Source organism: Capsella rubella, unplaced genomic scaffold (genome assembly GCF_000375325.1).
Source record: "Capsella rubella cultivar Monte Gargano unplaced genomic scaffold, Caprub1_0 scaffold_7, whole genome shotgun sequence".
Lineage (NCBI taxonomy): Eukaryota > Viridiplantae > Streptophyta > Magnoliopsida > Brassicales > Brassicaceae > Capsella > Capsella rubella.
Genome location: NW_006238917.1, coordinates 2,704,633 through 2,731,751, shown reverse-complemented (window position 1 = coordinate 2,731,751; position 27,119 = coordinate 2,704,633). Strand labels below are relative to the sequence as shown.

The window sequence follows — 27,119 nt, the reverse complement described above, 5'->3', positions numbered from 1 at the left end:
GCTTCCTCTTCTTCTTATAGACAAATTCTTTTGTGCCTTGTTTATATAGCCCAGCTGAGAATGAAATTAAGATTTTGTATACACCACATTTTCAACTTTCACCAACTGAGTGTATCTCAGATGTTTGGGATTGCAAAGTTAATCTCACCAAGGATTATTTAATCATCCTTGGAGTCTCAAATGCCCAAGCTGCTTTCCATATTGGACACAAACTTCTTTATCCCGTTGGTATTAACTATAGCGGAGAGGCAAAACAAGAGAATAATATCCTTTGGTTATGGTTTAGGTTTGCACTGTCGTATGCTTGATATTTCTTCCTTCAATTTTTATTTCTTTCATCAAGACAACCAGTGTATCCTCACTTCTTTGTATTCTCGCCTCTTAATTGTTATGGGTAAGGTCGTTAAAAATATAATCAAGTTGTGTCGGAACGGACCTTGAAAGGCTAACTTTATTGTTGGCAAATCCAAAGTTTTAAAAAGTAAATTTCTGATTCGGTGTTGATAAGAAGAAACAACAAAGGTTCGCATCACAGGTCACAGATGATTTTAGTTAATTCTCGAGTAGATACCCTGAGTTATAACTTTCAGTGTGAAGAGAGCTGAGCAACGAGCTGTGAGAGATTATCTTCCTTCTTGATACTCTCCACCCAGTTGGCGTTGATATGTACCCTTTCAATACTCTGCTTCAAGGTTCTTGCCATCGAAGGCTTTGTTCTTGTCGCAAAGAACTCCTCCACTTCTTTGGCTTTCTCAAACGACGCAAACTGGGACAATCAACATAAAGAGAAATCAATGAAGGCTAGCAAGAGCTTTTTTTAATGGATATGCATAAAGGTGGGAGGAGGAACTAACCGGTGATACAACTGCACTTACGAAACGTGTTAGGAGAAATCCGGAGCCCCATGTCTTTTCTATATACTCCCACTTCTCCTGTAGCCATGACCAAGCTACTTCACGTCCTTCCCAACTTACACCGGAAAGTCCATAAACTGCATCTTGATTACGGACCTGGATGAATAAGAACCCCAATGTATCACATCAACTATTTCAAGCCTAATGATATGATTATTCACTACTTTATAAAAAGTTGAAAGAAATCTATATATACCTCATCAGACAATACGAAGTTAAGAACATCTTGAACTATGATGGGGTCTGGACAAGATGCTAAAGCACCTGCAAAATCACCAAGGAAATATCAGTAGTTGAACATCAAATTTCTATTAATTGAATCTCACGTATCAGATAAAAGTTTACAGCAAGTTACCTAAGATCCGTGTTTTCTCTTGGCTGAGGTCTGTTTCCCTATAAACTCTCAGAAGAGACTCATAACCAGATTTGTCTGACTTATTGGCTCTCTGCATTACAGCAACATAAGCAGCCTGCAAACACAAAACCCATACAGAATTTCAATTAAAAGGTTCTGAATTCAAACCGTCATTTGTTCCTATAATACGAAACAAACCCTTCTAATGTCAGGAGGCAGAAGCGAAGTGTTCCTATCAGCCAAGAAAGTATCAAATCTCCGAACTGCTTCCTTTAGTGTCTCATCATGCCCAAACACAGCAAGTGCAGTTAAGACTTCCCCTCTCAGCATAGCATCTAGATGACTCTCGCCTTGTTTAGGGTCCCAACCAAGTTTCCTATAACAACAATGAATATTGTAACGACATTGATTCACTTTTACTGCTTGTTAAAAAGAACATAACGATAAGTCTAATTTCTGTAGATGGGTAAAAGTGTAAAACAGGTTACCCAGCAGCAAATTGGAAAACGCTGATGAAGAAATGTTTGATCCCAGACATCAGTTCTTGATTTGCATCTGCTCCAATCTTCACAACTTTGTAGCTTATCTATACGGATGAAGAGTAAGAGCCAGAAGCGAAAACATAATTATGGACAGGAAAATTGAAGAAGAAAAATGCAGATCCTTACAGCAATTAGATTTGAAAGCACAGTATATTCAAGTTCCTCCTTGTAAGCACTAATCAAAGTAAGTAAAGAGGCTAGAGATTGCTGACGAGCCATTGAAAGTGCAAATGAATCATCCAAAATACCTGTAAAAGAGAGAGTAGGATATTTATCATCAAAGAAATTTCATTATGTCAACCAGGAAAACAAAATTCTGTAAGGTTAAATTACCATATCTATCGATAGAAGTCAAGCTTTTGCTCTCTGTTGCATTTCTGAGTCCAGCCGCAAGGCTGTCATCATATTTCACCCTATAGAATCCAGCCTGATCAACGTTGATTTTTATCCAAGAACATGCCGCATCGTTTTTGCCGCTACCATCGGCAATGGAACAGCCCAATAATTCCTTTAGATCATATGCTGCAGATTTGGATTCTAACAAGAAATTTTTGCGCACGTCATATGAACCACAGCATAAGGTTACTGGCACAATCCATTGTCCTTCCCCAGGAGAACCGCTTGACAAGAAACGGGACTGTAATGTTAAAATTGAACTAAGTTAGTCCATCATGCATAAGACATAATAATGGACCTTCAACTTCGAGGCATCTAAAAGGGGGATATAAGTAAGACACCCGGCAAGGGAAATAAGTCTAACAACCTGCTCCAGTTCCAATTTTCCATCCTTAATTTTGGCAGAGACAACAGGATATCCTTGTTGCTTTGTCCAAGAATGCATAAGCTTGTTCACAGGTTCTCCTGATCCCTCTTCCAAAGCGGACCATAAGTCTTCTGTCTTCGCGTTTGAGTAAGCATGATGTTTAATGTATGCTGCAAGCGACTTCTGCTCAACAAAGCCATACAAGTAGAGGTAAGAAGTTTTGGAGACATTTGGAAAATTAAAAATAGAAGCCAGATGAGAAGATACAAGCTGCAGTTCTTGTCACAGAAGGAAATGGGCATGAGCAGTACCTGAAAAATATCAGCACCAAGATAGCTTTGTAGCATGCGGATGACAGATGCACCCTTTCGGTAACTTATGGCATCAAATATTTCGTCAATTTCAGCAGCATGATTAACTTCCACCTGAGAAATTTTTGGACTTATGATAAATAGGTAATAGGGTATCTCTGGGATTGACAATGAATATAAGGAAAGAAGACACTAAGCTTTCATGAAAAATATACTGAAAGCATTTTTCAGAGTTGTGCCCCACTTAATAACATAGATACTTATTTTGGTTACCTCTATCGGGTGAGACTCCTCAAGTCCATCTAGCCTTAGACCCTCAGTAGATTCATCTAGAAACTGGGTCCAGATTTTCCATTCAGGGAACATACTATCAGTAGCCAAGTAGCTGACCTGAAAAAGATAACAAGGAACAGTACATTTAAAACAAAACTCAAAATTACTGTTAATACAAAGACCTAAGTTTGCAATTTACCCAAGTGGCAAAACCCTCATTCAGCCATAGATGTGTCCACCACTCCATAGTGACAAGATTGCCAAACCACTGGTGAGCCAGTTCATGAGCAACTACTGTGGCAACCTAGCAGCAGAAAATTAACAGCTTTAGATAATTGCAAGAAAACGCACAAGACAATTTCCTCTAAAAAATAAAAGGACAAGTTTGCAGTACCCTCTGTTTGTTAGAAGCTGCTGAATGCTGCTCATCATAGAGAAGAGCTGTTTCACGGTATGTAACTAAACCATAATTCTCCATAGCTCCAGCAGCAAAATCTGGTATTGCAATCATATCTATTTTGGGAAGGGGATATGGCACAGCAAAGTACCTACATGAATCATTGAAGTTATGCAACGAGTATAATACAATCTATGTTACAACCAGTAAGAGAAGTCAGAATTATGCATGCACGTAATGTTTAAAATGTCGACGAGGGACCTACTCTTTGAACAGATCCAATGTCTTGGCACCAACATGCAATGCAAATCTGCCTTGGTCAGCTTTGCCAACTTGACCATATACTCTGACTTTAACACCTGAGGAAAAAGAAGACACTTGATTTAGAGCTTCAAGAAATGACTAGACAAAAGATAAATGATGGATAAAATTAATTTACCATCGGATGTATGATCTTCCACGTAGTCAAACAAACCAACAACAATTGCTACCAAATATGTAGACATAATAGGTGACTCTTGGTAGGAGACAATCTTTACATTCCCATTAACTTTCTCCTCCACGACGGGCATATTGGAGAGAGCCACCAAATCAGCTGGGACCTCTAATGTAATCTTGAAGGTAGCCTGTTTCAGAATGTGTCAATATGGATTAGATATAGACGAAAAAAAACAAAAAAACATCTTTTACAAAGTTATGCCAGTTAAAAGGAGGAGGCAAAGAGAAAGAACAAGTGGAAACCTTGCAAGCAGGTTCATCCCAGCATGGAAAGCATCTCCTAGCATCAGCTGGTTCAAACTGGGTAACTGCCATATTCTTCTTCTCACCGTTATGTTCATAGGTACTGCCACCAAGAAAGTACAAGACTGGTCTAGAACTAATCTCAAGCTATGCAAATTTTTACTTGTAAAAAAGTAAGAAAACGCTATACTTTACCTTCTGTAAAATCCCTTCATTTTGTCATTAAGTAGTCCACTGAACCCCAGCTCCAGAACCCCCACTCCATGGGGAACAATCTCACTAAACTCGAGCACCATAATCTCATCTGCCTCAAACAGGAAAACTTTTGGAGCTGCAAGCGCCTGCATAACAAAAAGTACTGAGTTTGTCAGCTCAAGTCTCTCTACTCTAATAGATGAAACAGAAGAAGCAACAAGATAATCTGTTTGAATGGTCAAGTGCCATGAGAAACCATTATGCAGAAATCTACTATTTCTGAAGATACCATTCAATCCAACCAATGGAGTCAAAATCATTTATCATATCCAAATCTTCAAATCAAGCAGCTAATAACGCTAATTGCTCAACGACTATAGCATCAAAACAAAAACTCGTATTAATCACATTATTGATCATCACAATAGAGAGAAAGGATCGGGGGACCTTAGAGGAGGAACGAGGAGTGAAGGAAACGGAGGCATCGTTGACGGAGAGATCAGCAGCGTTGAGAACGATGAAACGAGTATCGGCGACTATGTCGAGGTCGATGGCTACAGTACCGGCGAAGGTGCAGGCGTTGAGATCGGGAGTGAGGCGGAGATCGTAGCGCTTGGGGACGGCGAACTTGGGTAGACGAGGCTGACCTTTGAACTGATCCATCTTCTAAAAACTTCGTCTGATGTTTTTTTCTGTTTTTTTTTTTTCTCGTTCTCTTGGATCCTTTATACTAAATACTGAAATAGATAAAATTTGCAAGCAAGTGTTTTATGTTACGGCACGCGAGTGAGTGACACAACAACGTTTATATAAATAAAATAATATCATTGACTATCAAATTATGTGAGATTGATTACAGTAAACCTAATTAATTTTGGTTAATTTTGTTAATTTTACGTTCTTGTGCGATGTTTAAATTTGCCTAGGGCTTTTGTCTATTGAGACGGCGTCGTTTGTTGTTTTCCCACTCTCTCTGTTTGGTTTGGTTAAATCGAGTTCTTCCGAAGCTCGGTCGTCGTCGTCGAGGTTGGGTGCGTAAAATTTACGGTTTCTGAGTCTAAGAGACTAAGAAGAGTTAAAGGAGAGAACGAGTGCTCACAATCTCTGGGAATCTGAGGTGTTACGTGTTTAGCCAAAGGTCATATATAACTCGAAGATCTTCTTTTCTTTCTTTTTGCCGGTCTATTCAAATTTGGACTACCCGTTCCGATCAAATCAAGGTCATATATAACTCGAAGATCTTTTTTTTTTTTTTTTTTTTGGTATTGAACTTCTTTTATCCTTCAAGCTTCATACTTTGAATCTTTTGTATTGTTTGAGTTTCAGTTTTGTGATTTTATCTATCTCTCTATTTGATCCTTTCTGCGTTTTAGGATTTCTATCCCTCTTTCTTGATTCGTGTTGATCCATGTTTCTCTTTATGCAGTTCTTAAATATGTCCCTCCACCCATTCATTAGATAGAGGTGTTCTTCTATTTTTGGTATTTATCCTCTGTTTCATGTTTGATTTTTGTTTTTAAATAAACACATGTTTGATCTTTGTAGAGAGACAACAACATATTATGGTTCATTATCTTACATGATGCACTTCACAAGGTATCTGTATAGATTTTTGACAAAGACACTTGAGTCGATGTGAAAGGAGCATGCTTTTTGTGGTCAACTACTTTGAGATCTTTCTCTGTTTGGTTGTTTTAGTTGTCTTTTTTTTTTTTTGGCTATGTTCGATTATATATCTCTGTTTGTGATGATGAGTTGTAAAGCTTGTGTTAGATTCTTATTGGGTCATTGTTTGCAATTTTATCCTTTTCTTAAGAGTGATATACTGTTTTTTGTTCTGAATTATATAGATGGATTTTCAGAGTTGCTAAGCTGACAGACTATTAGTGATTGCAAAGATGGGTTTATTGAAGAAAAAGGATTCAACTTCAGCTCGCTCTTCTACTTCCCCCTGCGCCGATTTGCGAAACGCTTACCACAATTGCTTCAACAAGTGAGTTTCGATTCTCCTTTGAGGGATTTAGCGAGTGTTTCTTCACTTGTTGGGTTTATGGGTTAAGCTTTGGTAAGCGAAATGGGGGTTTCAGGGATTTCTGGTCTTTTCATCCTTTAAGGTTTGGATCCTTCGGTATTGACTCATAATTTGATGGTATTGTTGTTGTATCTCTTTTTTTTTTCTGATTTGATTTCTGCAGATGGTACTCGGAGAAGTTTGTTAAAGGGCAATGGGATAAAGAAGAGTGTGTTGCCGAGTGGAAGAAGTACAGAGACTGTCTCTCGGTAAGTCACTATGTGTCTCTTCTTCAGCTTTCTGTTCATGCTTCTTATGATCTTTAGCAAATAATAAGCTTCTCTTTCTTAGTTTTGTTTTCGGTTTTTTATGTATTCAAACAGGAGAATTTGGATGGTAAGCTTCTCACTCGCGTTTTGGAGGTAGATGGTGAGCTGAATCCAACAAAGCAAGCTGATTCAAATAAATCCGGTTGATGATACTTGATCCCCATATAGTAGTTTTCAATAACAGATTGAACAACTCAAATTCTTAAGTAGGGTAGAATGAGATTGTTGTATTCTTTATTCAAAATGGAAGAAAATAAAGAAATCATCATTTCTTCTTAAAGAGGAAGTGTGCAACCATCCACTCTTCCCCATTGTTGTATCCGAAAAGCTCAGCAACCGCGATGAAGAAGGTTCTCCAATAAACCATCCACTTGACTGCGTTTTCTTTCCCGTAAGTCATTTCCATTATCTTTTTGATCGCAACAATCTCTTTATCCATTCTTTTGAGCCACTCTTCACTGCAAGAAGTTGTATTATCAAAAGAATTAAACATCAGAAGCTAATTATTATCTTCTTCTTTCTGGATAAACAACTTTTGGAGTTTTACCTTGTTTTTGCATAATGCTTCCCGTTCACGAGCCAATGATCCACAATCGAAACATTTTCCTGATCACAACAACATATCAATTGATATGTTACAGTTGGTGATTTTCTATTGAAACATACATGCCAAGTTATAATGTATCTTACTTGGAAATAGAGTAGAAGATCTGCGGATGGCATTGTTCCTCCGCTGAAGAAGTGTCTTGTGATCCAGTCATCGTCATTCACATCCTATAGCGAATCAGCACAATATCAAGATTGCGTTATTGCCATGAAAATATGTTGAAGTGACTATTAAACAAGAAGCTATCAAGTTAGATATTGATCTATACCTCAAAGTGGTAAGCAAAGGTCTTATGGCAGAAATAGTGAACAAACAGAAGACTATCTTCCTTCATCCAGTTTCCTATCTTCTTCAGAAGCTCTCCATAGTTTTTCATATGCTGATCACAATCCCAAATAGAAAAACCTCTGATCTTTGAAAATCAAACATATAATGAAACACTTTAGCGAACAATCCAAACCTCAAACATTTCGATGGAGAACACTCGATCATATGTCCCTTCATGCTCAAAAGTGCTGATATCCGCAACAATTATTTCGACATTCTGAAGCCCGAGTTTCCTTCAAAACATGACATGTAAAAGAAACCATTTTAGCTAAAGGTTAAACTAAATTCCCTTATAGTAGCTAGAACTTGAAGCATAAGATGTGCTAATGAGAAACTTAATTACCCGCATTTCTCATCGATAAATGCTTTCTGTGTTTTAGAGTTGCAGATACCAGTTAACTTGCAGTTGCTATACTTGCGGGCAATGTACAAAGACAGAGATCCCCAGCCACATCCGACATCAAGAACACTTTGTCCATCTTCCACTTTAGCTCTTTCACAGTAAAGAGCCAAAATAGCTTCCTCTGCATCTTCCAAGCTACTTGCATCGTTAGGGAAGAAACAAGAGCTGTACTTCATGTTTCTTCCAAGAACAAGCTCGAAGAAAGCAGTTGGTAATTCATAGTGTTGAGTCTTAGGCTTCTCGGTATTGATCGCTATAGGCATCTTCTTTATAGCTGAGGTACATACATAATTCACAACAGATATTTAAACATTTCTTTGAAGTTCAGAATTTGCAAAGCTATACTATGAAAACAAAATGAAATGTGTTCTCATCGTCGGAATCACTCAATAACACACAATGCGGAACAGCTTTGTAAACTCTAAATCGAAAATAATAAATAAAATCTAAATGTTAATGAATACAAAAAAGAAGAAGAATAAATGTGAGCAAATGACATATAATGTATCACTTACAGTCAACGAAACAGAGGAGATCGGAGAGTTGCATCTCTGCCGTGGGTTTGTAACCGGAACGGAGCCGACCGGCAAGAAGGAGTCGTGTAAGCCGCCTAATGACAAGATCCGGCAAGAGATTGTTCTCCAACAAGGTCAAAGCCGCCTTCACTGATGCGCCATAAGCTACCTCAATAATCTTCTCCATCGCCTCCTTTTTTTCTTTTTTTTTTTTTTTTTTTATAAATGTATGTTGAGTTTTCTTCTACCTAATAACAAGTGTAAAACCCTTAAAACCATATATAAGTAGAGACGGCCGTTTTATTTTTATTTTTTTTGTCATCACACGGCCGTTTTATTTATTTAATCATTTAATCATTGTTTGTTAGTGACGGACCTAACTTTTTGTGATTTTCCAAAAACATATTTCATCTATATATATATATATATTTTTTTTTTTTTTATATATATATTTTTTTACAACAAAACTTCAAACAAAAACCTTATCTTATCTTATCTTTCTGTAGCAGTCCGTGCTCAAAATCTGGATTTCACCACCAATTTTCTAAAGCCTACAAAATTAGAGTTATGGGCCTTCAATGATTTTGTTTGTTTTGTTTTTGGGGCCTTTTTTATTTTATTTTATAACCTCAGTAGTTGTTTTGTAATTGTTTCTGAGGATTTTTCTAAGACAGAGTGGATTCAGTAACAAATTATGATGAAAATGATAACTTTTCTCTATGTTACATAATGTATAACAAGTTGCTTATTCATGAAAACACAAAATTGTTATATGTATAATAAATATGGTTGTTACAACTTTTAAAGGTTTCGATTAACAAAAATGAATACTGCTATAGAGGAGGAACGAAGAAATCTTACTTACTTTACTTTAAATCCAAGGGAGACACCGACTCAAAATTATACAACCAACAATCCCCGTTAGTGATTATAATAAGGCTACCACAATCCATTCTACTTAATACAAGCCTCTTCATTGCTACTACTGTAGGCCAGGGCATCAACCATCCTATCAGGTATCAGCCTTACCCCACGTTAGCTTATCGAATAACGCCAGATTTGTTTAGCAATAATAGAATAGAGCTGAGTAAAGGCATTCTCTTCTAAGGTTTTCAGAGTTCTTGATGAAGAGATGCTCAGGGACCAGCCTGGTGAGTCTAAAGGCTATTCTAGCACCAGAGGGACGAAGAAACTTACAAAACTCTTTCACTCAGTGGAGAATGATTTTGCTCATGGACTTGCCATATGTCTTCAGATTGTATGGCGGTGCCTAAGATCACATAATCACTATTTGCTACTTCACTCTACTTGTAAAGCTTCACTATCCACAGAAACCACTTGTTTACTCTCTCTTTTCCTTGTCACCTGTCAGGTCATAAGGAATAATCTGTTTAAAACACTAGAATGGAAGAACTCACAAAACTTTGTACAGAGACATACCAGCATGTTAGGGAAATTTTGAGCATTAGTGAACTTTGAGGGAGCAGAACAGTGAGACTTCTTTTGTAGAATCTCAGTGAGACGCCGCTCGTTTTTCTCTTGCCTAAGTAGATATCTCAAGGAAACTGATTCTTGCTCAAGCTTTGACACCGTGATTTCCAGTACTGCTAAGCTGTCCAAAAGCTCTTGTGCCTGTAAATGCTATAATGTTTTACAAGACATTCAATAGCGAAAAACAATGAAGAAAATCTAAGCTGGAGAAAGGATTGACCTCATCTGGAAGTTCGCAAGGGGAATCCATGAAGGGAGAACTAGAATGCTCAACAACACTTGTTAGAGCTAACCGTAAGTTGATCTCCTCTTGTAACTGCTGCTGCAGTCTCTTAACCTGTACCATCCACAAATGTTACCAACAATCTAGCACCATTACCAGTAGTACACATTAAGAGAATTAAGGATGAAACACACTAGAATCTCAAACTTACATCTCAGATGGGTTAATAACAAAAAAAAAAAAAAAAAAAACAGCAAATGAATATGATAGTGTGGGATCTGAGTCACTTACATCTTGTTCAAGCTCACATTTGTACCATAGTTTGCTCTTTCCTTCAAATCTACCACTGTTTTGATCAAGTATCTTGCTTTCCTGCTGCCAAAAAGTTTTTTAAAAAACATCCAATTTCAAACCTTTGTGGTGACCCTAAACCCCCTCAAAACCCTAGATTCACTAGATATTGATACATTAACCAAGAAATCTGAAAAGCAAAGATATGTGTATAGAGAGAGGAAGAGGCTACATTACATCGAGATCAGGAAAATACAAAGACCCATCTCCAGAGGAGTAAGATCTTCTTGAAAATGTACCAGTCTTCTTCAAATACCTCCGGATCGAGCTTCCCCTGTTACAGAAAGCATCAGCAACCCCAGAAAAAACAAACAAATGGCGAGCATTGAGGACAAAGAAGTAGATTCAGAATAGAGAGAGAGAGAGAGAGAACCAATTGATAGGAAGACGAAAAGTGGCATTCCCGGAGCTACGATCGGTGCTAGGAGAAGAAGAAGAGGAAGCAGCAATGGTATTACTATGATCTTCATGAAGAGCTTCGGCTTTGATACAGAGCATGGCTGTTGGTCAAGGAGCGGTGAAGAAGACAAAAAAAAAACAAAAAAGGTTGCAACTTTGAGGTTTTTATTGATGGACAGAGGAGTTTGGTTGGGTTCTCACCTGCTCACACAGTCACACTTCACTCTCTTTCCTTTTTTTGGTCTGTCGCTTTTATGATTTGTGGCAAACAAACAAAAAAAACTTAATTACAAAAGTATTGAAAACATAATTAGAAAAAAGCTGAAAAGGGAAAACAAGGAATTTATTCGTCTCTCAGACATTTGACTCGCTACTACTACTACTCATTTCTTTTTGTTCTTTATAAAAATAAAAAAATAAAAAACTTTGTTGCGCCGATCCATCTCAAATCTGAGATGCTTCATGTATTTCAGTGTTTCGTGTGTACGGTACACATCTATAAAAAAGATGACGCAGATACGTGGACAGGGATTCTCATACAACTTTTACTCTTTTCCTTTCTTTTCTTTGTTTGAATCGGATTCCCCCAAACAAAAAAGACCTGATTACAACATATGACGAGATGAAAGATTCCAAACGTAAATTATCAACGAGTGAACCATATGGTATGGTCAGTCAATTTTGAAATAAACCGGATCAACCAAATTGAACCAGTCTAAAAAAAAAAACATATTTGTTCAGAGACCGACTTAAAGAAGAGATGTGTGTGTGTCTTTATGGTCGCCGTTCAATTGGTAGAGGCCACGGCGTAATCGTAGGGGACGAGATCATATTCTATAGTAAATTAAGTTCCTTTTTCTTCTAATATCAAAGGCTCGATTTTGTTATTTATTTTCTCGGTTTCAAAGACCCCACCAATGACCAAAGTGCTCCAATGCATGATTATTACGTTGGAGCCTCTTCTTCTTCTTCTTTAGATTTGCAATCTCAATTTATTTTTTATTTTTGTTTTCTCGCTTCCAAATTTATCAATTTTTTTGGGGATTTTTAGGGTTTGATGTTGCTCTTTTGAATATTTTTGTGGATGGTGTAAATGTGAGAGAAGGTTTCGTTATGTTAAAGAGGCAGTCCAACGCCATTCTCTACAGAATCGCAAGCTTCGATTCACATACCCTCATGTCTTCTTATACCGATCCTCTAATTGTGCGATCGCTTCACACTCCTCGATCCGTCCGGAACAGCTTTGGTCCTGATTTCGTTAACAGAATCAATCCCTTTCAAATTTACACCAAAAACTACAGTGGCTCCTCTTGTTGTGGTTTGTTCAAGGCTAAAGGTGGAGGAGCAAAGCCCAATGGATTAACCTTGAGGAGTTGTTTTGATTCTCACAAGAAAGCTGATCAAAAGGCTAGAGCTTTAACTCAGCATCGGCGGCTTCTCCATGGTATGGGATCTGGGCCTAGTGAAGAACGCCTCGGCGGCGGCGGAGCCACCGACCTAGCGGATGGCCGGGGTGCATGTCTGCGTACGAGGTTCCAAGGGAATGATAAGATTGTTGTCGCTGTTGACATAGATGAGGGTATGTTTCCCCTTGTTCTTTTAGTGTGATGTCTACAGGTTTGAAATTTCGTTGGGAGAAATTGTTTTAAATTTTATGTGTTGACTTGTTAAACTGTTAAATGGGTTCTAGAAAAGCTTGAAGTATACAAAAAGTTCTAGATGTTGTCTAGCAGATTCTGGAGAGCTTATGTAATTCGGAATATCCTTGATTCACATTGTTGGTTTGAGTCAAATATATCTACTGATTCGAATCTGCAAAACCATTCAAATGAATTGCTAAGTTTTGAAGAGGAACTATGTTGAACTGTTCAAGGTGATATGTGCTGAATAGTTTTGATTCTGTTTCCAACTCGAGTCTAAGTTATTTTGGTTAGGTAGCTGCTGACGCATGATACTTTTGTGCTTTCTTATATGTATTGAAATCATCTTTGAGTTATTAATTTAAACTATGCTTCGTTTTATTGTCTTTTTATGTAAGCAGTTCTTGGAAACTTTGTCTCGGCCATTAACAGGTTCATTGCGGACCGCTATTTGTCTAACCATTCAGTCTCAGAATATCATGTCTACGAGTTCTTCAAGGTACGAAGTCATAGCTCCTTCTTGAGCTTACCTGAAACAAATCATACCCTCTTGCTTTTAGCTGCTGGATTGTTTTGTTTTCTACTTTGAGAACTCGTATGCTAGGATGAATGATTGGAATAACCTCTAAGGCTAAGTTTTTATACAAGGTTTACAATTTTTGGTTGCTATCATTGACTTATGACAAGGAAAACTGTTCTCTGCTTCACTTAAATAGCACATTACCCTGCCTGGCACTTGTTATCTTTCATGTGAAAGAAATCTGAAACCCCATTGCTTCCAGTAATTTGAGTGGTTAAAGATGTTTTCGTAGAGGTCCGCGTCATTTTTTCTGCCACACTGATGTTTTTGGGTTATCATCAAAGCATATTAAACTCAAGAGCTCCTCTTGCAATAATGGTTTTGCATTGCCTTTTACCATACAAATCTAACGTCTCTGGCTTCCATCACAGATATCTTGTTTCTGATTTTCGCTTAAATTTGTGTCTTAATTTTTGGCAGATATGGAACTGCTCTCGCAACGAAGGTATTTGCCTTGGCTTATTTGTAACTATGCATTAATTAACTGTCCACAAATTGCTCTGAGGACTTTTTGTGTGTTGGCTATTTTGGTGGGTAAATTGAGATGTAAAGTGCTGTGTTTAATCTTACTTGTTGTGCAGCCGACTTGCGTGTTCACGAGTTCTTTAAGACATCATATTTCAAGAAAGGGATCCATCCTCTTCCAGGTGCCCATAAGACTCTTCACAAGCTATCAAACTATTGCGACATGTCGGTCGTGACGTAAGTAGAATGTGGTGTGATCTTCTCGTTGTTGAACGTTTCAAGTTACCAGTTAATTCTATAAATCAGTATCTGAGTGGTTTTAATATTATTGGATAGGTCCCGGCAGAATGCGATAAAGGAGCACACACTTGAGTGGATCGAGATACATTTCCCAGGACTCTTTCAACAGATTCATTTTGGAAACCATTTTGCTCTTCATGGAGAGTCTAGACCAAAATCTGAAATCTGCAGGTGCATGCAAAATCAACTCATGAATCTGATACATTCCCAAGATTCTAGTCGAAAACTCAAAAAAAAAAAACACCACTTTAATGCTAATCCAAGAATTGTACTGCAGGTCATTTGGAGCAGAGATATTGATTGACGATAACCCGAGATATGCGGAGGAATGCGCTAATATCGGAATGAAGGTTCTCCTCTTTGACTATGAAAATTCATACCCTTGGTCTAAGACGGAGTCAGTCGATAGGCATCCTTTGGTGACTAGAGTTCATAGTTGGGAAGAGGTGGAGCAGCAGATTCTCTCGTTGGTAGTATCAAAGTGTTGAAACCATTTTATGCAACAACAACGACAAAGGTTCTTTTGCCGGTGCAAAAATTATAGTATTAATGTTTGAGATGCTAAGTGTATTATATAAACATGAAAGAAAGCTGAACCAATCCACCCAGACAGCTTGAAGGGGAAATAAAAGTAGCAAACAGAGATGGAATTAGCTTTAATTGTCCCTTTTAGCATCATTTTAATGTCTTCTTTCTCTTTTCTTTTTGTAGTTTGGTTTCAATATTTCAGCTACATTTGCTATGATGTATATAAAATTAATCAAGTCATTTCGCTTTTCAAATCTATTTTCTGTTTCAGTTTGGATGCGTTAAACCAAAATTTGTCCCTTGTATAAACTATAGCTGAATTAGAAAAGTTTTCAAGCTTATAGATTTTCATATGAAATAAAAAAATTACTAGGAAAGTGAACAAAGAGGGTTTAGTGGTTTGCTTAATAGAAAGAGGGATACTTAAGTTCAAGTACACTCAACGCATGTACTGATGAGAGCGTAAAAGAAGCAAACAAAGACAGAACATTAATCATAAAAGAGAGAATAATCTCATTAATTTAGAGAAAAGGATTCAAATCTCATTTATTTAGTACGTAGGAAGGAGCATAAACAAACAAATGTTTATGCTTTTTAATTAAGTAGTACAAGAACACTTTTGCTTTCACTTATTTGCCTTCTCCTTGGCATGGAGAGTGTCAAAATAAGCCTTAGAGTTGGCTTCGAAAGCATCTCTAAGGATATGAGCAGAACCACCAGAACTGGGCGCAACCATACTACCGAACCAGCTTTTGCGCTAACGTTTGTCTTGTCCATTTTTGTTTTTAACTCTTGAAGAGATGTGAGAGCTTATTTTTCATTTTTTTTAGTATTGAGTGTGTAAGACGAGACTTTTGGCTTGGTGGTAGTGTGAAGAAAAGTGATTGAGAGGTGAGGACCATTTATAGATGAGATTTGTTAATCAATTGAGTCAAATTACTGTAGTAGCATAAACTAAAATAAAAGGAAGGTGCTTTATGCTTCTAAACTGTAACACATTCCACTTAAGTTTGTCAAAATAAGCTTGGTCTTAAGTCATGCTACAAAATAGGGTTATACTTATTTACTTTTTCTTGTACTATACATTGGTCTTAAAATAAGTTATCTCACTAGACCGAAAGAGATTGAATTTGTTGGGATAGCGTTGTCTCTCCTTTTTACGTTTTCCACCTTTTTAGTATATAAAATCATGCATCTCTAATTATTGTTTTACTCTTGTTTTCAAATCTCACTGACCTTAAACTTCATCCAAATCCACAACTATGTTGTATGTTCTCTTTGATTGGAGGAAAACCCCGTTCGCCATATTTTCTTGTGGCACCTCTCTGCAGTTTTACGTGGGCAAAGATAAAAACATTGGTTTAGAGAAGAGGCATAATCATTTTCAGATAATTTATATGAAATAAAGGACGAAGCAGCTGAGAACATACTCTGCATTTGACTTCCTCATACGTGGAATATACTCATACAAAGATGTCAACTCTCCTTTATAGCTTATGCAAGCCCTCTTTAGATGTTCTGGTAGATCTGCAAGTTCAGTCACCGACGCCAAACTACCGACGAATCCTGAAAGAATATCTCCGAAATGCTGGGATGCCTTATCCATGACACAAGAACTCCAAAATCAGTACTAAGTTTTTAAATGTAGGAATCTGTACTACAAGTAGTAAAACTATATTCCATTTTACCTCTTTTGCAAATTCTGTTGGTAGAATGTCGATGGCCATGCATATTACGCCATCACCATCCATGTCATCGTAGTAAGAATTGTTGGAGGGATTAAACCTAAATTAGATCGAGTGATTAGCTCTATGAGCTTTCATCAAAATAGTAAACCTATAATGCTCTGTTATAGTAAATAGTACCTAAAGAAAGGTGAATCGATTAGAGTAGCTCGGTTAAGAAATTCAATGGAGCCACCGATATCACAAGTTATATCGCATATTCCCACTAGTGGACATCCTTTTGTTGTTAAATCTATAATCTGCTTGGTGCTCAGAAGACGTGGAAATCTCTTCTCCCAGTATATGCAGTTTACTGCACGGAAAGTCATAGTTAACCAAAAATGAGATGGTCACTCACTGGTTAGTGCACACTGGACAGTTGAGTAGCCTATACGTAAGCTCATGAACTTTAGAGATAAAACAGAGATTATAGGATGTACCAAGAACAGACATATACGGGGATATCTTTTCGTGGAAAACTGGATTGTAGTGTTCTGGGTGTGCATAGTAGTCTGCCTGAACATCAAAAGTTTGAAAAGTTAATATCTACTTTAATGTAATGCAAAAGTCACAGCCATGGAGCTAAATCGTTAAGTGTTACTTTGTGGAACGACTTTGATGGATCCTTGTGTTCAACCATATCTTGGCTGGTAATGATACAACCATATACTTGATAGACTCGCTTTGTTGATTTTCCATTTTGGGTCACTTCTTTATCCTGTGCAGAAGTATACAATAATAAAAAAATTCTCACAAAACATAGAACCAAATTCACAGGAATTTGTAATCTTCAATACCTTGAAAGTAAACTTACACTTACTTTTACAAATAGTTCAGGAAGCTTGCTTGGTTCAACAAAAGTGTGAGGGAGAAGTGTGAATATTTCTTGCGCCCCCAGAGAAACTGCATGCGGAATAACTAACAAATTTAATGAAATGAGACATCCACAAGCTGACAAGTTCAGTAACATTAACAAGTTACCATTTCCTGTTCCAGTGAAGACAAATACAAGAGGGCAGATTCCTAGTGGTAGTCCCTGGCTTGCAATTTCTTCACCTACAGAGACCACAGCGGCTTTTGCTGCAGCCAGTGAGGAATACATATAGGATGACCCAAGGGAGAGGAAAGGCGTTGAGTATCCTAGACTTAGATATCCTGCATCAAACATGGAAAATTACATTCACAACAAGAAAAAGCTTGTCTTCCCCTTCTAATCGAGTTCATCTTGATCTACACGGAAACGAGAGCTTACTCTGTCCCAGTCCGTGTAAAAAGTCAACAAGACCAGCTCTGCCTGCATATTTACCAAATGCCAATAATCTTTTCCCATGATCCCCAACGATGAGCTCATAATCACACAACGTCACTCCCTTAGAAAGGATCTGCATCCAAAACCCATTTTTCTTACATATCTTCTAAAATGTTCTAATTAGAAAAGGATGAATAGCAAAAGTGTTTTCTCCTTACTTCATCCAAGAAAGGCATGTTTTCTTTCTGAGCCTTGTGAGTGTGTGAAAAGAAAGCATATGCTCTCTCAGGTAGAATCGTTTCTAGCTGAAAACAGAATCAATCCCACACAGCCAAATCTTATAAATTGAGATAAAAAAAAAGGATTTAGAGATACCAGATTCTTTTTTAGTGCAATAGTAGAGTGTCACACCTCAGGCTGTTTGATTCCGAGAATAAGCCCACAATCAGACAAGTCATCAGAAACTTCACATCCGACATCTTCATACAAGGCATCGTGATGGATACGCTTAGCAGATGGCTGAACGACAACGCGGGAAACTCCGGTTCTGTCTTTGCCACCGTGTAAAAGACGAGCACAGTGCAACGGCGTCAAGGGCGTTCGTCTCTCCCATTTGTTCACTGTTTCAGCTAGAATTCCAACAACTCCATTCCCCAACCTACTCTTCTCATCGCCACTTGAATTCATCTTTTATGATAAGAGCAAGAGTGGTTACTTCCGCAACAAGATTGTTCAGAGCAAAGAACAGAGCATATACCGATAGAGAAATGAAAGATTATGTTAAGTGTGAGATTAAAACTTTTATTGTGCTCTAGATTATGACACGAAATTGATATAAATACACAGTAATAAACTTAAAAATCAAAATTCTAACAATTAGAATATTTATACACTGGTAAGTCTGGTATGGCATATTTTATTACATATATGACATATCTAACATGTTTCACTAATATGCAAATAACGTATTAATTAGTTCTGGTCGATGTGACATGTCCCAAAATTTGTAATACCTTTCTCTAATCTTCAAGTAGTTGATTGTCAGAATAGCAAGTGATGTATTGAGAGGGCCTCAAGGTTGAATTATTCAGACCAATATGATATAAAGTCATCATATTCAAATATTTGTTGAAGACTTGTAAAGTCATCGTTAAATATCTAGTGGTATACATAGTGCAATTGACAATCAGAAAATGATACACGTTTATTAGTTTAACTTCCATACTAAGAACGACAAAAATTTCAAAAAGAAAAAAATAATACAATATACAATGCATGCAATGCAATTAGTCAATAGACAGACACTAAACAACGTCACACGAGGATTGCATGAGTATATGATAATATTAATTCACAACTAAAATCATCGTTCAGGATTATATATATTGTATATAATGCAATGGGTCAATATTAATAAATGAAAAATTAAAAGAAACAAGAAAAATAATGGTTATAAGAAAAAGACAACAACTTCTTCCATAGCTACAAAAAAGAAAGTACTAGTCATTTTTCTTCAATTTCCTTTATTTATTTATTCACTTTTCAAATTACACGCCTTAACAGTTTGTATGCACATACATACATATGATCATTTACTAGTTACTATACAATACGTCCATTGAGAGATTTGTGGACACGAGTTATTCTTTACACAATACATATATCTACATGGGTTCCTCTTGCAATCCATGGATTTGAGGCTTATCTTTTCATCTTCTTCTCTCTCTCTCTCTCTCTCTCTCTTTTTTTTTCTTTTTTTTTTGGAGTATGACCTCTCTGTCTTCTTGACCTTTTCGTCTTCAAGTTATAGCGAAACCATACACAGAGTTCTTCGACAGAAGATCATTCCGTCTTCTCAATCAGCTTTATACCATAGGCTTGCAATATATCCAAAGCTGTGCATACCACCACAAACCCCCAAACACGACAAATCAATATCATCCTGTTCATCTGCACACACATCATTACTTTTGGACAGAAGTTACCTGGCAAATACACCTCTGGTTCGAGAGGCCTTAAGACTCCTCTTGTCTTGATCTTGTCTTCAATTAGCAGCTGCAACACACAACATCAGGAACATACGCTTAAGTTTTTTGAACTTTCGCGAAATTATAGACAGGAAAAAAGTTGTGATCAGTGTCAGAGTAAGGACCAGAGCTCCAATGGCTGCAGGGATCCCAACAGTCTTGGCCATAGCAGTCGTTGTTTGTCCGTTCTTGATCTCCCCGAATTCCAAAAGAGTTGCACTGTGCTTCTCAATACGTTTGCTTTCAGGGAATTCCACTTCTACTTCGTGATGTAGAAGCACCATGTCCTGAAAACATAATGCAAAAGATTGTCCAAATTTTTATCTCAGCAAGTAAAATCAAGTGCAAATTAAAAGAGAAAACTAGTGATTTCACATAATCAATCAGAGACCTGCTCATCTCCGGAATAGGCTAGTTTTTCTTCCATTAGGTAGCAAGTTGCGTCGAATGCGCTTTTACACAATGATGGAATCTCCCTCTCTTCGTTGAACCCCAAGAATCTAAGACACCTCAAAATAATCGGCCTTTAAGTGATTTGCAGAAGATTTGGTATCACAAAACTACATTAAGATTTATCTTCATGGAGAAGCTTACACAATTGTTTTGGCAGCTTTGGCTGCAGTCTCCTTGGAATGTCCAAGCTTGATAATTCTCTTGCAGATCTCTTCTTCTCCAGCTAGAGGCTCTGATTCATTGTCTGCATCCTTTTTTAGAATGTTACTTAAAAGAGTACCAAACATAATCTTCTTTCCAGTGGTGAGTACTTGATTTGCTTCATAGTCAAAGAATCCTAGTTTTGAAAGTGTTGCCATTATCATACTAAATCCTGTACAAGCCAAAAGGAAAAAATTGTTCAGTCTTCAGATGTCGAGATGTGACTTGTGAATATAGAATTCATACCTTCATATCTGAGGGTTCCACGAAATATTGTTGTTGCTTCGCTCTCTATGCCATAAAGTTCCCCATAAACCAAGGAGTTCCGATTTGGAAGACATTCCAATGCAAAAGCTGGAAGATTAGGTACTCGGAATCTTGTGGCTGAATCATACAAATTCTCCCCTGCCATTACATTGCTCGATTAGACAGAAATGATACATGTAGTGAATTTAGACAACTAAAACCTCCCCTGCATATGGACTATGTTTTTCCTGTCATACCATCAACGTGTACTATGTCGCCGTTGGTTTTGTATTTGGCAGGGTTACTGCCAGCTCGAATTGCTCCAGCAGGGCTCCAACTGAGATAGAGAATTGTAATTGAGTAAAAGCAATTCTGAAATGATGTATTAATGAGGATACACAAGAAAGTATGCTAAATGGCGTAGATGACTAAAGTACCTAAACTTATATGCTAATGGATTATTTGCTGCAGCAGGAGAGGGAAGCCCTCCACAGTAAGAGGTGAAAGACTTCACTTTCCCCTTTTTGATATGAGCCTCATTGATCATTTTCATCGCCATCATATGATCTGAAAGACGCATTATAGGATCACCTTCTCAATTATCCAGGAAATGCTCTGTAGCTAAATGCACTAAACGTAAATGACTGAAAACGAAAATTATAGGAAAAAGCTATTTTGTGAAATGTCACACCAATTCCAGGGTCCAGTCCCATTTCGCCAAGAATGGTTATCCCAGAACTCTTAGCCTTCTCATGTAACATGGACGTTTCATCATCAACATAGCTAGCAGTGACTAGATGCTTCTTCAGCTGAGTGAATCACAAAGAAGAAACAGAGGCATTTAGTATCCGGAAAATACTTAAAGAATGTATTATTTCAGAGGGAGTTTAGCCTATGTATTGAGTTAACATTCACTAATTTCATAATTTCCCTTCTGAAACACATCATTTTCCTGCCTTTTCAATGCTAGTCTAATGCTTTGAGGGTAGGATTTTACCTCAATGCATGTCTTTGCTACGACAGTATGACAACTTGCAGGTAATAAACTTAGGACAACATCAACCTGAGCGCAATGAAAAACAATATAAGATAAATGGATTTGAGCAGTGGATTTTGGAGTAAAGGTGATCTAAGAACAGAGGAGTTAGGAGAATAAATACCTCAGAAACATATTTAAGGAGGCTTTCACTATCTGACACATCTAGCTGAACTGCTTCTACGTCTGGAATGCCTTCAATCGTCTGCCACATCAGTAAAACAGAATTAGATTTAGAAAAGATTGATCGTTCTATTCATATTAAAATTTTGAATTTCAACAGATGAGGCTCAAACGCTTCTAATACCTTTTTAGCATCCTTCAGATACAGAGATGCGACAATCACACGAACATCTGTTTGCTCTTCAGACTCTGCTCCGAAATAAGTTTTGTACCATTGCTGTGACGAAATGGTTTTGACTGAGGCTAGGAGCTCAGCAGCCGGGCGACACACACGTCCAGCACCAATAATCAAAACACCTGATTTCTTCGTCATTTCAGGCTTCTCTTTTACCTCATTTTCTTGCTGGACTTTTTCAATTTTCAGTGAGATCTTATTTGATTCTCTACGTGGAGATATATAATCTTCATCTGGATTAGCTAATCGAGTTAATGAATCAATGATTTGATCCAAAACTTTCTTATCATCTGCACCAACCTACCCAAGACAATGAAAGAATCTTTAACAAGTGGGAATAGGTTAGAATGGGACCATACTCTTTTGGCTTGTAGTTTGTTTACTTGTTCTAACCACTTACGAGACTTAGTGAAAAAGACATAAAACCTAAAGCTGACAAGTAAATCTCTTGACAGCTGTATAATTCGTTTTTTTTTCTTTATCAAGAAACAAACTTACTTCAAGTTCTGAGTATGACTCAGCATCCGCACTCTGCCCCAGTTCACATTTAGCCAAGTGAAATGTGCCACCGGCTGCTTCAATCATATCGAGAGCTTCGTTTATCAAAAACTTATCAAATAGGTGTCCGCTTAGAGATACCTACAAATTATTGTCTCAGTCAAAAATCATTGCAAGAAGCGCTGAGACAGAACTCGAAAACGTAGCAATCTTTGGTAAAGAAAGTCGATAGAGATATGAATATATTGTGAAGCATAGGTCTTGGAATCCATATTATTCAGAGTGGTTATATTTACTTTCTTCATCAAAACTCACTCACCAATATGTTGTATGTTCTCTGGCTGGAAACCCCATTGGCGATATTCTCATGTGCCTCTCTGCAGTTAAAAGTGAGTAAAGATAGAAACATGGTTTAGAGGAGAGGCATAATCATTTCAGACTATGTACATGAAATAATGGATTAAGCAGCTGAGAACATACTCTGGATTTGACTTCCTCATACGTGGAATATACTCATACAAAGATGTCAACTCTCCTTTATAGCTTATGCATGCCCTCTTCAGATGCGCTGGTAGATCTGCAATTTCAGTCATCGAAGCCAAACTACCGACAAATTCTGAAAGAATATCTCCAAAATGCTGGGATGCCTTTTTCATGACACAAAACTCCCAATTAATACAAGGTTTTTAACTGTAGAATCAGTCCAAGTACTAACTCTGTAATCTTCATACCTCCTTTGCAAATTCTGTGGGTAAAATGTCGACAGCCATGCATAGTATGCCATTTCCATCCATGTCATCGTCGTATGAATTGTCCGAAGGATTAAACCTAAAGATATACAAGTTTAGTTAAATAGTAAACGTAGAAGACTGAAAAGAAAGCTATTTCTAAGTATATATTACCTAAAGAAAGGGGAATCGATTAAAGTAGCTTGGTTAACAAATTCGATTGAGCCACCGATGTCACAAGTTATATCACATATTCCCACTAGCGGGCATCCTTTTGTGGTCAAATCTTGAAGCTGTTTCGTGCTCAGAAGACGGGGAAACCTCTTCTCCCAGTACATACAGTTTACTGCACGGAAATTCATAGTTACACACTGGAACTAACCAAAAATGAGATGGTCACAGCCAATGGCAAAGTAATTAAAATGGTTGAGTTTCTTATATGTGAATCTTGAACTTTAAAGGTAAAACAAAGATCAGGATCTACCAAGAACAGATGTGTAAGGGGATATCTTTTCGTGGAAAACCGGATTGTAGTGTTCTGGGTGTGCATAGTAGTCAGCCTGAACATCAGAAGCTTAAAGGGTTAGAAGTTGTTCTACTTTGATATAGTGAAACAAAACTCACAGCCATGGAGGTGTTACTTTGTCGAACGACTTTGATGGATCTTTGTGTTCAACCATGTCTTGGCTAGTAATGATACAACCATATACTTGATAGATTCGCTTTGTTGATTTCCCATTTTGGCTAATTCCTTTCTCCTGTGAGAAATATACATTTCCTTACATAAAACTAATTGTCAAAACCCTTAAACCTCTTAAAACAAAAGCTTGACTTACTTTTATAAATAGCTCAGGAAGTTTGCTTGGTTCAACAAAAGTGTGAGGAAGAAGCTTGAAAATTTCTTGCGCCCCGAGAGAAACTGCGGATGAGAAAATTTGATTAGATGAGACATCTGCAGGCTGAGACGTGCCATAGGATATAAAGAAATTGCAGGAGAACTAAAGAAGTTACCATTTCCTGTTCCAGTGAAGACAAATACAAGAGGGCAGATTCCTAATGGCAGTCCCTGGCTTGCAATTTCTTCACCTACAGAAATCACAGCAGCTTTTGCAGCAGCCAATGAGGAATACATATAGGATGAACCAAGGGAAAGGAAAGGCGTTGAGTATCCTAAACTTAGATATCCTGCATCAAACATGGAAAATTTCATTCATCAATCCAAGAAGAAGGTCGTTGCTATTGGATCCAGTTCATCTTGACAGAGACAGAAACATGTTTTTTAATCAGAATCGCAAGAAGAGCTTACGCTGCCCCAGCCCATGTAAGAAGTCAACAAGACCAGCTCTGCCTGCATATTTACCAAATGCCAATAATCTTCTCCCATGATCCCCAACGATGAGCTCATAATCACACAACGTCACTCCCTCAGATAGAATCTGCATCGAATAATCGTTTTCAAAATTCCTGAAGTTGTTTTCAAAATGGACTAAAAAACAAGGGACGAATGGTAAAGTGTCTTACTTTATCCAACAAAGGCATGTTTTCTTTCTGAGCCTTGTGAGTGTGGGAAAAGAAAGCATATGCTCTATCTGGAAGAATCATTTCTAGCTGCAAACAGAATCAACCCAAAACGCTAAATCTCATAAACTGATACAAAAAAGGATTCTTTTAAAAAAAATGAATCTCCCATACCTCAGGTTGTTTGATACCGAGAATCAGCCCACAATCAGACAAGTCATCAGAAACTTCACATCCGACATCTTCATACAAGGCATCGTGATGGATACGCTTCGCAGATGGCTGAACGACAATGCGGGAAACGCCAGTTCTGTCTTTGCCACCGTGTAAGAGGCGAGCGCAATGCGAGGGCGTCAAGGGCGTTCTCCTCTCCCATTTGTTCACTGTTTCAGCTAGAATCCCAACAACTCCATTCCCCAACCTACTCTTCTCATCGCCACTTGAATTCATCTTTCATGTATACCTTATAATCTCTGCAAATTAAAAAAAGAAAAAAAGTATCCCTATTTAATATTTCGGGTTCGTATCAAAAACCCAAAACTTGAACTAATGATCTACCAAAATTTCACACCCGGAGATCATTGATTCGATTCACTACATTTTTCGGGTTTGATCAGTCCAAAATTCGAGAAAGATTCAACAGTTGTACTGAATATAAAGGAAAGAAATTGGGTTTCGAAACAGCAACTGGAAGAGGTAAAAAGAGAGACTTTTAAACGACTCGGAGGTGGATTTTTTTCTAGCTCTGCTCTGTGGTTAAAGTCGTACGATATTATGCAAAATGGAAAAAAAAAATTGGAAATCAAGGGCAGTGTAATTGATAGCTAAAAATGCGGAAGTGAAGAGGGCAAGAGCAGAGCAGAGCAGAGCAGAGAAACGGAGATCAAACCATTATTTGCCAAAGCAAAAGAGATTGAGGTGAAGAAAGCTCTCCATGTTCGCTCATTCGCGAGAAGGAAAAATTGTGGAAGAAGACATCAATCAAAACATACCCGTTGAGTTTGATCATGCAATGCCTGTGAGCTCTCAGGCCAGCTGCTTTGTGAAAATTATACAAGGTTTCTAAAGGTAAGTTTTTTAGCCTCTTCTAGTTCTAGGCCTAGTATAAGAAAATTATCTTTTTTCCGGTCCTTTTATTTATAAAAGCTAAAAATTACGTATATTATTTTGATATATTAGTTGGACTGTAATATTTATTGTAGGCGTGCGTTGGCCAAAATTATGTCGTAATTTAGTATTATTAATATATTTTAGTATATGATGTATTGATGTGACAAAAAATTATTGTTAAGAAAATTTATCGACGCTTAAAGACATCACTATTAAGGGTATTTTAGAAGAAGGATTTGTTGTTTAAGAAAATATCTTATATTACATATCTCTAAGATACTCTATGGTCTAAGTTTTTTTACCGATATTTACGTTAATAAATAGCTCATCATTTCCATGAAGACGGTAAATTTATTTTTTTGGGATAAATTGGATGTTCACGTTAGCATGGAAAGAAGTTAATTTAAATTTAATTTGAGTTCAGATAAACAACTCATTCGAAACTAATTCGAGGTTTTGTATCCTCTCTTTTAAGTAATACAGCTTTGACATCGGCTTCTTGTAATGTGAAAGGGAAAAAGATAGAGTCATCGCGTATCGTAAAAAACAGAGTCATCGTATATATATTTAGTAAAAAAATCTGTTTTACACACGAGGAGAATGTGAGCCGAAGCCAATATTGTAAAACTAGTCCCAACTTTGATATTTTAAAAAGTCATCGTTAAAGAATTATATAATTCGAGAGACAACAATGAATCAATGAAACGAAACGTATAGAAAAAGAGATTAATTATTTACTATTTAAAGAAAGAGGAAACAAAAAAAAGAAACGAAGAAGGGACACAAGTACGTTACGTGGATGGTTTAACTGGATAGGACCAAGGGCGAGGATCGATGATCGTCCATCCAATGGGAAGATGTATTACGTGTTTTTATTATCTAAAGAGATAGAGACAGAGAAGAGCGAAGACGTTACTCACTTTAGCTGCTGTCTCCTAGTCCTAACCACTTTCCGTGTTCTCTACGTCTTTCTTTTCTCTGTTTTTCTTTTACATCCATAATTAATTCATTATACTTATATGATTAAAATATCATTAGGATATGTATTGTATTTGATGATTTCACGAGTTATATGCAATGACAGAGAGAACTCGGGTGAAACGACGACGTGTTTTCTTGAACTATTGTTGATTTAGACAATTTTTACATTCATCAGTAGCAGCACTTATTACTAGAGACATACAACTATCTTTGTTTTTTCTTAAAGAGTAACGAAAAAACTCAATTTAAAAAATTGTACATGATGGAGAATTGATTTTGGGCCTTAATTAGTTAAACCCAGAGACGCAGATATTGGACAGGGCTTGCTTT

At 37.3% G+C, this 27,119-nt stretch overlaps 8 protein-coding genes across 15 annotated transcripts; 2 read left to right on the top strand and 6 right to left on the bottom strand.

Annotated features, from left to right (window-relative positions):
* Positions 1-420: 420 nt before the first annotated feature.
* Positions 421-5,215, bottom strand: LOC17878826 (aminopeptidase M1). The gene is made up of 18 exons (XM_006286019.2): positions 4,939-5,215; positions 4,492-4,637; positions 4,297-4,399; positions 3,995-4,181; positions 3,821-3,914; positions 3,553-3,706; positions 3,358-3,462; positions 3,159-3,275; positions 2,886-2,999; positions 2,575-2,757; positions 2,145-2,448; positions 1,938-2,059; positions 1,758-1,855; positions 1,468-1,645; positions 1,270-1,384; positions 1,111-1,178; positions 855-1,010; positions 421-766 (listed from the first exon to the last, which is right to left on the bottom strand). Exons 1-18 carry the CDS (start codon positions 5,152-5,154, stop codon positions 587-589), a joined length of 2,640 nt encoding a protein of 879 aa, XP_006286081.1. The 5' UTR covers positions 5,155-5,215; the 3' UTR covers positions 421-586.
* A 191-nt stretch (positions 5,216-5,406) lies between these two features.
* Positions 5,407-7,111, top strand: LOC17878843 (uncharacterized protein At4g33100). 3 transcript variants are annotated; one of them, XM_023779859.1, is made up of 4 exons: positions 5,407-5,629; positions 6,342-6,484; positions 6,687-6,771; positions 6,886-7,111. In XM_023779859.1, the coding sequence occupies exons 2-4, from the start codon at positions 6,390-6,392 to the stop codon at positions 6,976-6,978; spliced, it is 273 nt and encodes a 90-aa protein (XP_023635627.1). In that variant the 5' UTR covers positions 5,407-5,629; positions 6,342-6,389; the 3' UTR covers positions 6,979-7,111. The 3 variants fall into 3 exon arrangements, with proteins under 3 accessions (XP_023635627.1, XP_006285283.1, XP_023635626.1); XM_006285221.2 differs by having other exon boundaries at positions 5,407-5,711; positions 6,354-6,484; XM_023779858.1 differs by having other exon boundaries at positions 5,409-5,711.
* On the bottom strand, positions 6,957-8,911 carry LOC17880813 ((S)-coclaurine N-methyltransferase). Its single transcript, XM_006283948.2, has 7 exons — positions 8,684-8,911; positions 8,109-8,442; positions 7,899-7,998; positions 7,707-7,817; positions 7,522-7,605; positions 7,379-7,437; positions 6,957-7,289 (listed from the first exon to the last, which is right to left on the bottom strand). Exons 1-7 carry the CDS (start codon positions 8,868-8,870, stop codon positions 7,097-7,099), a joined length of 1,068 nt encoding a protein of 355 aa, XP_006284010.1. The 5' UTR covers positions 8,871-8,911; the 3' UTR covers positions 6,957-7,096.
* A 611-nt stretch (positions 8,912-9,522) lies between these two features.
* On the bottom strand, positions 9,523-11,852 carry LOC17879267 (rho GTPase-activating protein 7). 5 transcript variants are annotated; one of them, XM_023778696.1, is made up of 7 exons: positions 11,349-11,852; positions 11,122-11,248; positions 10,926-11,022; positions 10,689-10,772; positions 10,395-10,511; positions 10,124-10,324; positions 9,523-10,048 (listed from the first exon to the last, which is right to left on the bottom strand). In XM_023778696.1, the coding sequence occupies exons 2-7, from the start codon at positions 11,244-11,246 to the stop codon at positions 9,983-9,985; spliced, it is 690 nt and encodes a 229-aa protein (XP_023634464.1). In that variant the 5' UTR covers positions 11,247-11,248; positions 11,349-11,852; the 3' UTR covers positions 9,523-9,982. The 5 variants fall into 5 exon arrangements, with proteins under 5 accessions (XP_023634464.1, XP_023634463.1, XP_023634466.1 ...); XM_023778695.1 differs by having other exon boundaries at positions 11,122-11,852; XM_023778698.1 differs by having other exon boundaries at positions 10,124-10,315; positions 11,122-11,852.
* Positions 11,853-12,056: 204 nt separating this feature from the next.
* LOC17878572 lies at positions 12,057-14,918 on the top strand. Its single transcript, XM_006283965.2, has 6 exons — positions 12,057-12,726; positions 13,189-13,286; positions 13,788-13,812; positions 13,949-14,069; positions 14,169-14,303; positions 14,410-14,918. Exons 1-6 carry the CDS (start codon positions 12,261-12,263, stop codon positions 14,618-14,620), a joined length of 1,056 nt encoding a protein of 351 aa, XP_006284027.1. The 5' UTR covers positions 12,057-12,260; the 3' UTR covers positions 14,621-14,918.
* Positions 14,919-15,219: 301 nt separating this feature from the next.
* Positions 15,220-15,419, bottom strand: LOC111829757. The gene has a single exon (XM_023779846.1). The coding sequence runs from the start codon at positions 15,394-15,396 to the stop codon at positions 15,286-15,288; it is 111 nt and encodes a 36-aa protein (XP_023635614.1). The 5' UTR covers positions 15,397-15,419; the 3' UTR covers positions 15,220-15,285.
* Positions 15,420-15,878: 459 nt separating this feature from the next.
* Positions 15,879-18,320, bottom strand: LOC111829356 (alpha-aminoadipic semialdehyde synthase-like). Its single transcript, XM_023778292.1, has 11 exons — positions 18,045-18,320; positions 17,852-17,938; positions 17,637-17,766; positions 17,366-17,539; positions 17,205-17,287; positions 16,986-17,102; positions 16,825-16,900; positions 16,526-16,697; positions 16,349-16,445; positions 16,091-16,257; positions 15,879-15,985 (listed from the first exon to the last, which is right to left on the bottom strand). Exons 1-11 carry the CDS (start codon positions 18,318-18,320, stop codon positions 15,898-15,900), a joined length of 1,467 nt encoding a protein of 488 aa, XP_023634060.1. The 3' UTR covers positions 15,879-15,897.
* Positions 18,321-19,139: 819 nt separating this feature from the next.
* LOC17877973 (alpha-aminoadipic semialdehyde synthase) lies at positions 19,140-25,798 on the bottom strand. 2 transcript variants are annotated; one of them, XM_006282983.2, is made up of 25 exons: positions 25,691-25,798; positions 24,873-25,171; positions 24,702-24,788; positions 24,487-24,616; positions 24,192-24,365; positions 24,017-24,099; positions 23,822-23,938; positions 23,665-23,740; positions 23,355-23,526; positions 23,184-23,280; positions 22,933-23,099; positions 22,772-22,829; positions 22,453-22,593; positions 21,904-22,254; positions 21,721-21,801; positions 21,558-21,623; positions 21,252-21,369; positions 20,998-21,127; positions 20,818-20,897; positions 20,561-20,719; positions 20,255-20,486; positions 20,052-20,160; positions 19,786-19,947; positions 19,619-19,688; positions 19,140-19,528 (listed from the first exon to the last, which is right to left on the bottom strand). In XM_006282983.2, the coding sequence occupies exons 2-25, from the start codon at positions 25,146-25,148 to the stop codon at positions 19,476-19,478; spliced, it is 3,189 nt and encodes a 1,062-aa protein (XP_006283045.1). In that variant the 5' UTR covers positions 25,149-25,171; positions 25,691-25,798; the 3' UTR covers positions 19,140-19,475. The 2 variants fall into 2 exon arrangements, with proteins under 2 accessions (XP_006283045.1, XP_023634059.1); XM_023778291.1 differs by having other exon boundaries at positions 25,632-25,776.
* Between the last annotated feature and the right edge of the window lie 1,321 nt (positions 25,799-27,119).

What these genes read in the sequence shown, in the direction of transcription:
- LOC17878826 (XM_006286019.2), bottom strand. Translation starts at nt 5,154, where the DNA reads ATGGATCAGTTCAAAGGTCAGCCTCGTCTACCCAAGTTCGCCGTCCCC. An exon ending in AGGAGTCTCACCCGATAGAG is followed by an intron (nt 3,000 to 3,158) that starts GTAACCAAAATA and finishes AAAATTTCTCAG; the next exon opens with GTGGAAGTTAATCATGCTGC. An exon ending in GAAAATTGGAACTGGAGCAG is followed by an intron (nt 2,449 to 2,574) that starts GTTGTTAGACTT and finishes TTAACATTACAG; the next exon opens with TCCCGTTTCTTGTCAAGCGG.
- LOC17878843 (XM_023779859.1), top strand. Translation starts at nt 6,390, where the DNA reads ATGGGTTTATTGAAGAAAAAGGATTCAACTTCAGCTCGCTCTTCTACT. An exon ending in TACCACAATTGCTTCAACAA is followed by an intron (nt 6,485 to 6,686) that starts GTGAGTTTCGAT and finishes TGATTTCTGCAG; the next exon opens with ATGGTACTCGGAGAAGTTTG. An exon ending in AGTACAGAGACTGTCTCTCG is followed by an intron (nt 6,772 to 6,885) that starts GTAAGTCACTAT and finishes GTATTCAAACAG; the next exon opens with GAGAATTTGGATGGTAAGCT.
- LOC17880813 (XM_006283948.2), bottom strand. Translation starts at nt 8,870, where the DNA reads ATGGAGAAGATTATTGAGGTAGCTTATGGCGCATCAGTGAAGGCGGCT. An exon ending in CCTTTGCTTACCACTTTGAG is followed by an intron (nt 7,606 to 7,706) that starts GTATAGATCAAT and finishes GATTCGCTATAG; the next exon opens with GATGTGAATGACGATGACTG. An exon ending in AAGCATTATGCAAAAACAAG is followed by an intron (nt 7,290 to 7,378) that starts GTAAAACTCCAA and finishes AACTTCTTGCAG; the next exon opens with TGAAGAGTGGCTCAAAAGAA.
- LOC17879267 (XM_023778695.1), bottom strand. Translation starts at nt 11,246, where the DNA reads ATGCTCTGTATCAAAGCCGAAGCTCTTCATGAAGATCATAGTAATACC. An exon ending in TTTCGTCTTCCTATCAATTG is followed by an intron (nt 11,023 to 11,121) that starts GTTCTCTCTCTC and finishes TTTCTGTAACAG; the next exon opens with GGGAAGCTCGATCCGGAGGT. An exon ending in AAAATTTCCCTAACATGCTG is followed by an intron (nt 10,049 to 10,123) that starts GTATGTCTCTGT and finishes ATGACCTGACAG; the next exon opens with GTGACAAGGAAAAGAGAGAG.
- LOC17878572 (XM_006283965.2), top strand. Translation starts at nt 12,261, where the DNA reads ATGTTAAAGAGGCAGTCCAACGCCATTCTCTACAGAATCGCAAGCTTC. An exon ending in CGCTGTTGACATAGATGAGG is followed by an intron (nt 12,727 to 13,188) that starts GTATGTTTCCCC and finishes TTATGTAAGCAG; the next exon opens with TTCTTGGAAACTTTGTCTCG. An exon ending in ATGTCTACGAGTTCTTCAAG is followed by an intron (nt 13,287 to 13,787) that starts GTACGAAGTCAT and finishes AATTTTTGGCAG; the next exon opens with ATATGGAACTGCTCTCGCAA.
- LOC111829757 (XM_023779846.1), bottom strand. Translation starts at nt 15,396, where the DNA reads ATGGTTGCGCCCAGTTCTGGTGGTTCTGCTCATATCCTTAGAGATGCT.
- LOC111829356 (XM_023778292.1), bottom strand. Translation starts at nt 18,320, where the DNA reads ATGAATTCAAGTGGCGATGAGAAGAGTAGGTTGGGGAATGGAGTTGTT. An exon ending in TTTACACGGACTGGGACAGA is followed by an intron (nt 17,540 to 17,636) that starts GTAAGCTCTCGT and finishes TGTTTGATGCAG; the next exon opens with GATATCTAAGTCTAGGATAC. An exon ending in ATGAGGAAGTCAAATGCAGA is followed by an intron (nt 15,986 to 16,090) that starts GTATGTTCTCAG and finishes GTAAAACTGCAG; the next exon opens with AGAGGTGCCACAAGAAAATA.
- LOC17877973 (XM_006282983.2), bottom strand. Translation starts at nt 25,148, where the DNA reads ATGAATTCAAGTGGCGATGAGAAGAGTAGGTTGGGGAATGGAGTTGTT. An exon ending in ATCGATTCCCCTTTCTTTAG is followed by an intron (nt 23,281 to 23,354) that starts GTAATATATACT and finishes GTATATCTTTAG; the next exon opens with GTTTAATCCTTCGGACAATT. An exon ending in CGACATAGTACACGTTGATG is followed by an intron (nt 20,720 to 20,817) that starts GTATGACAGGAA and finishes ATGTAATGGCAG; the next exon opens with GGGAGAATTTGTATGATTCA.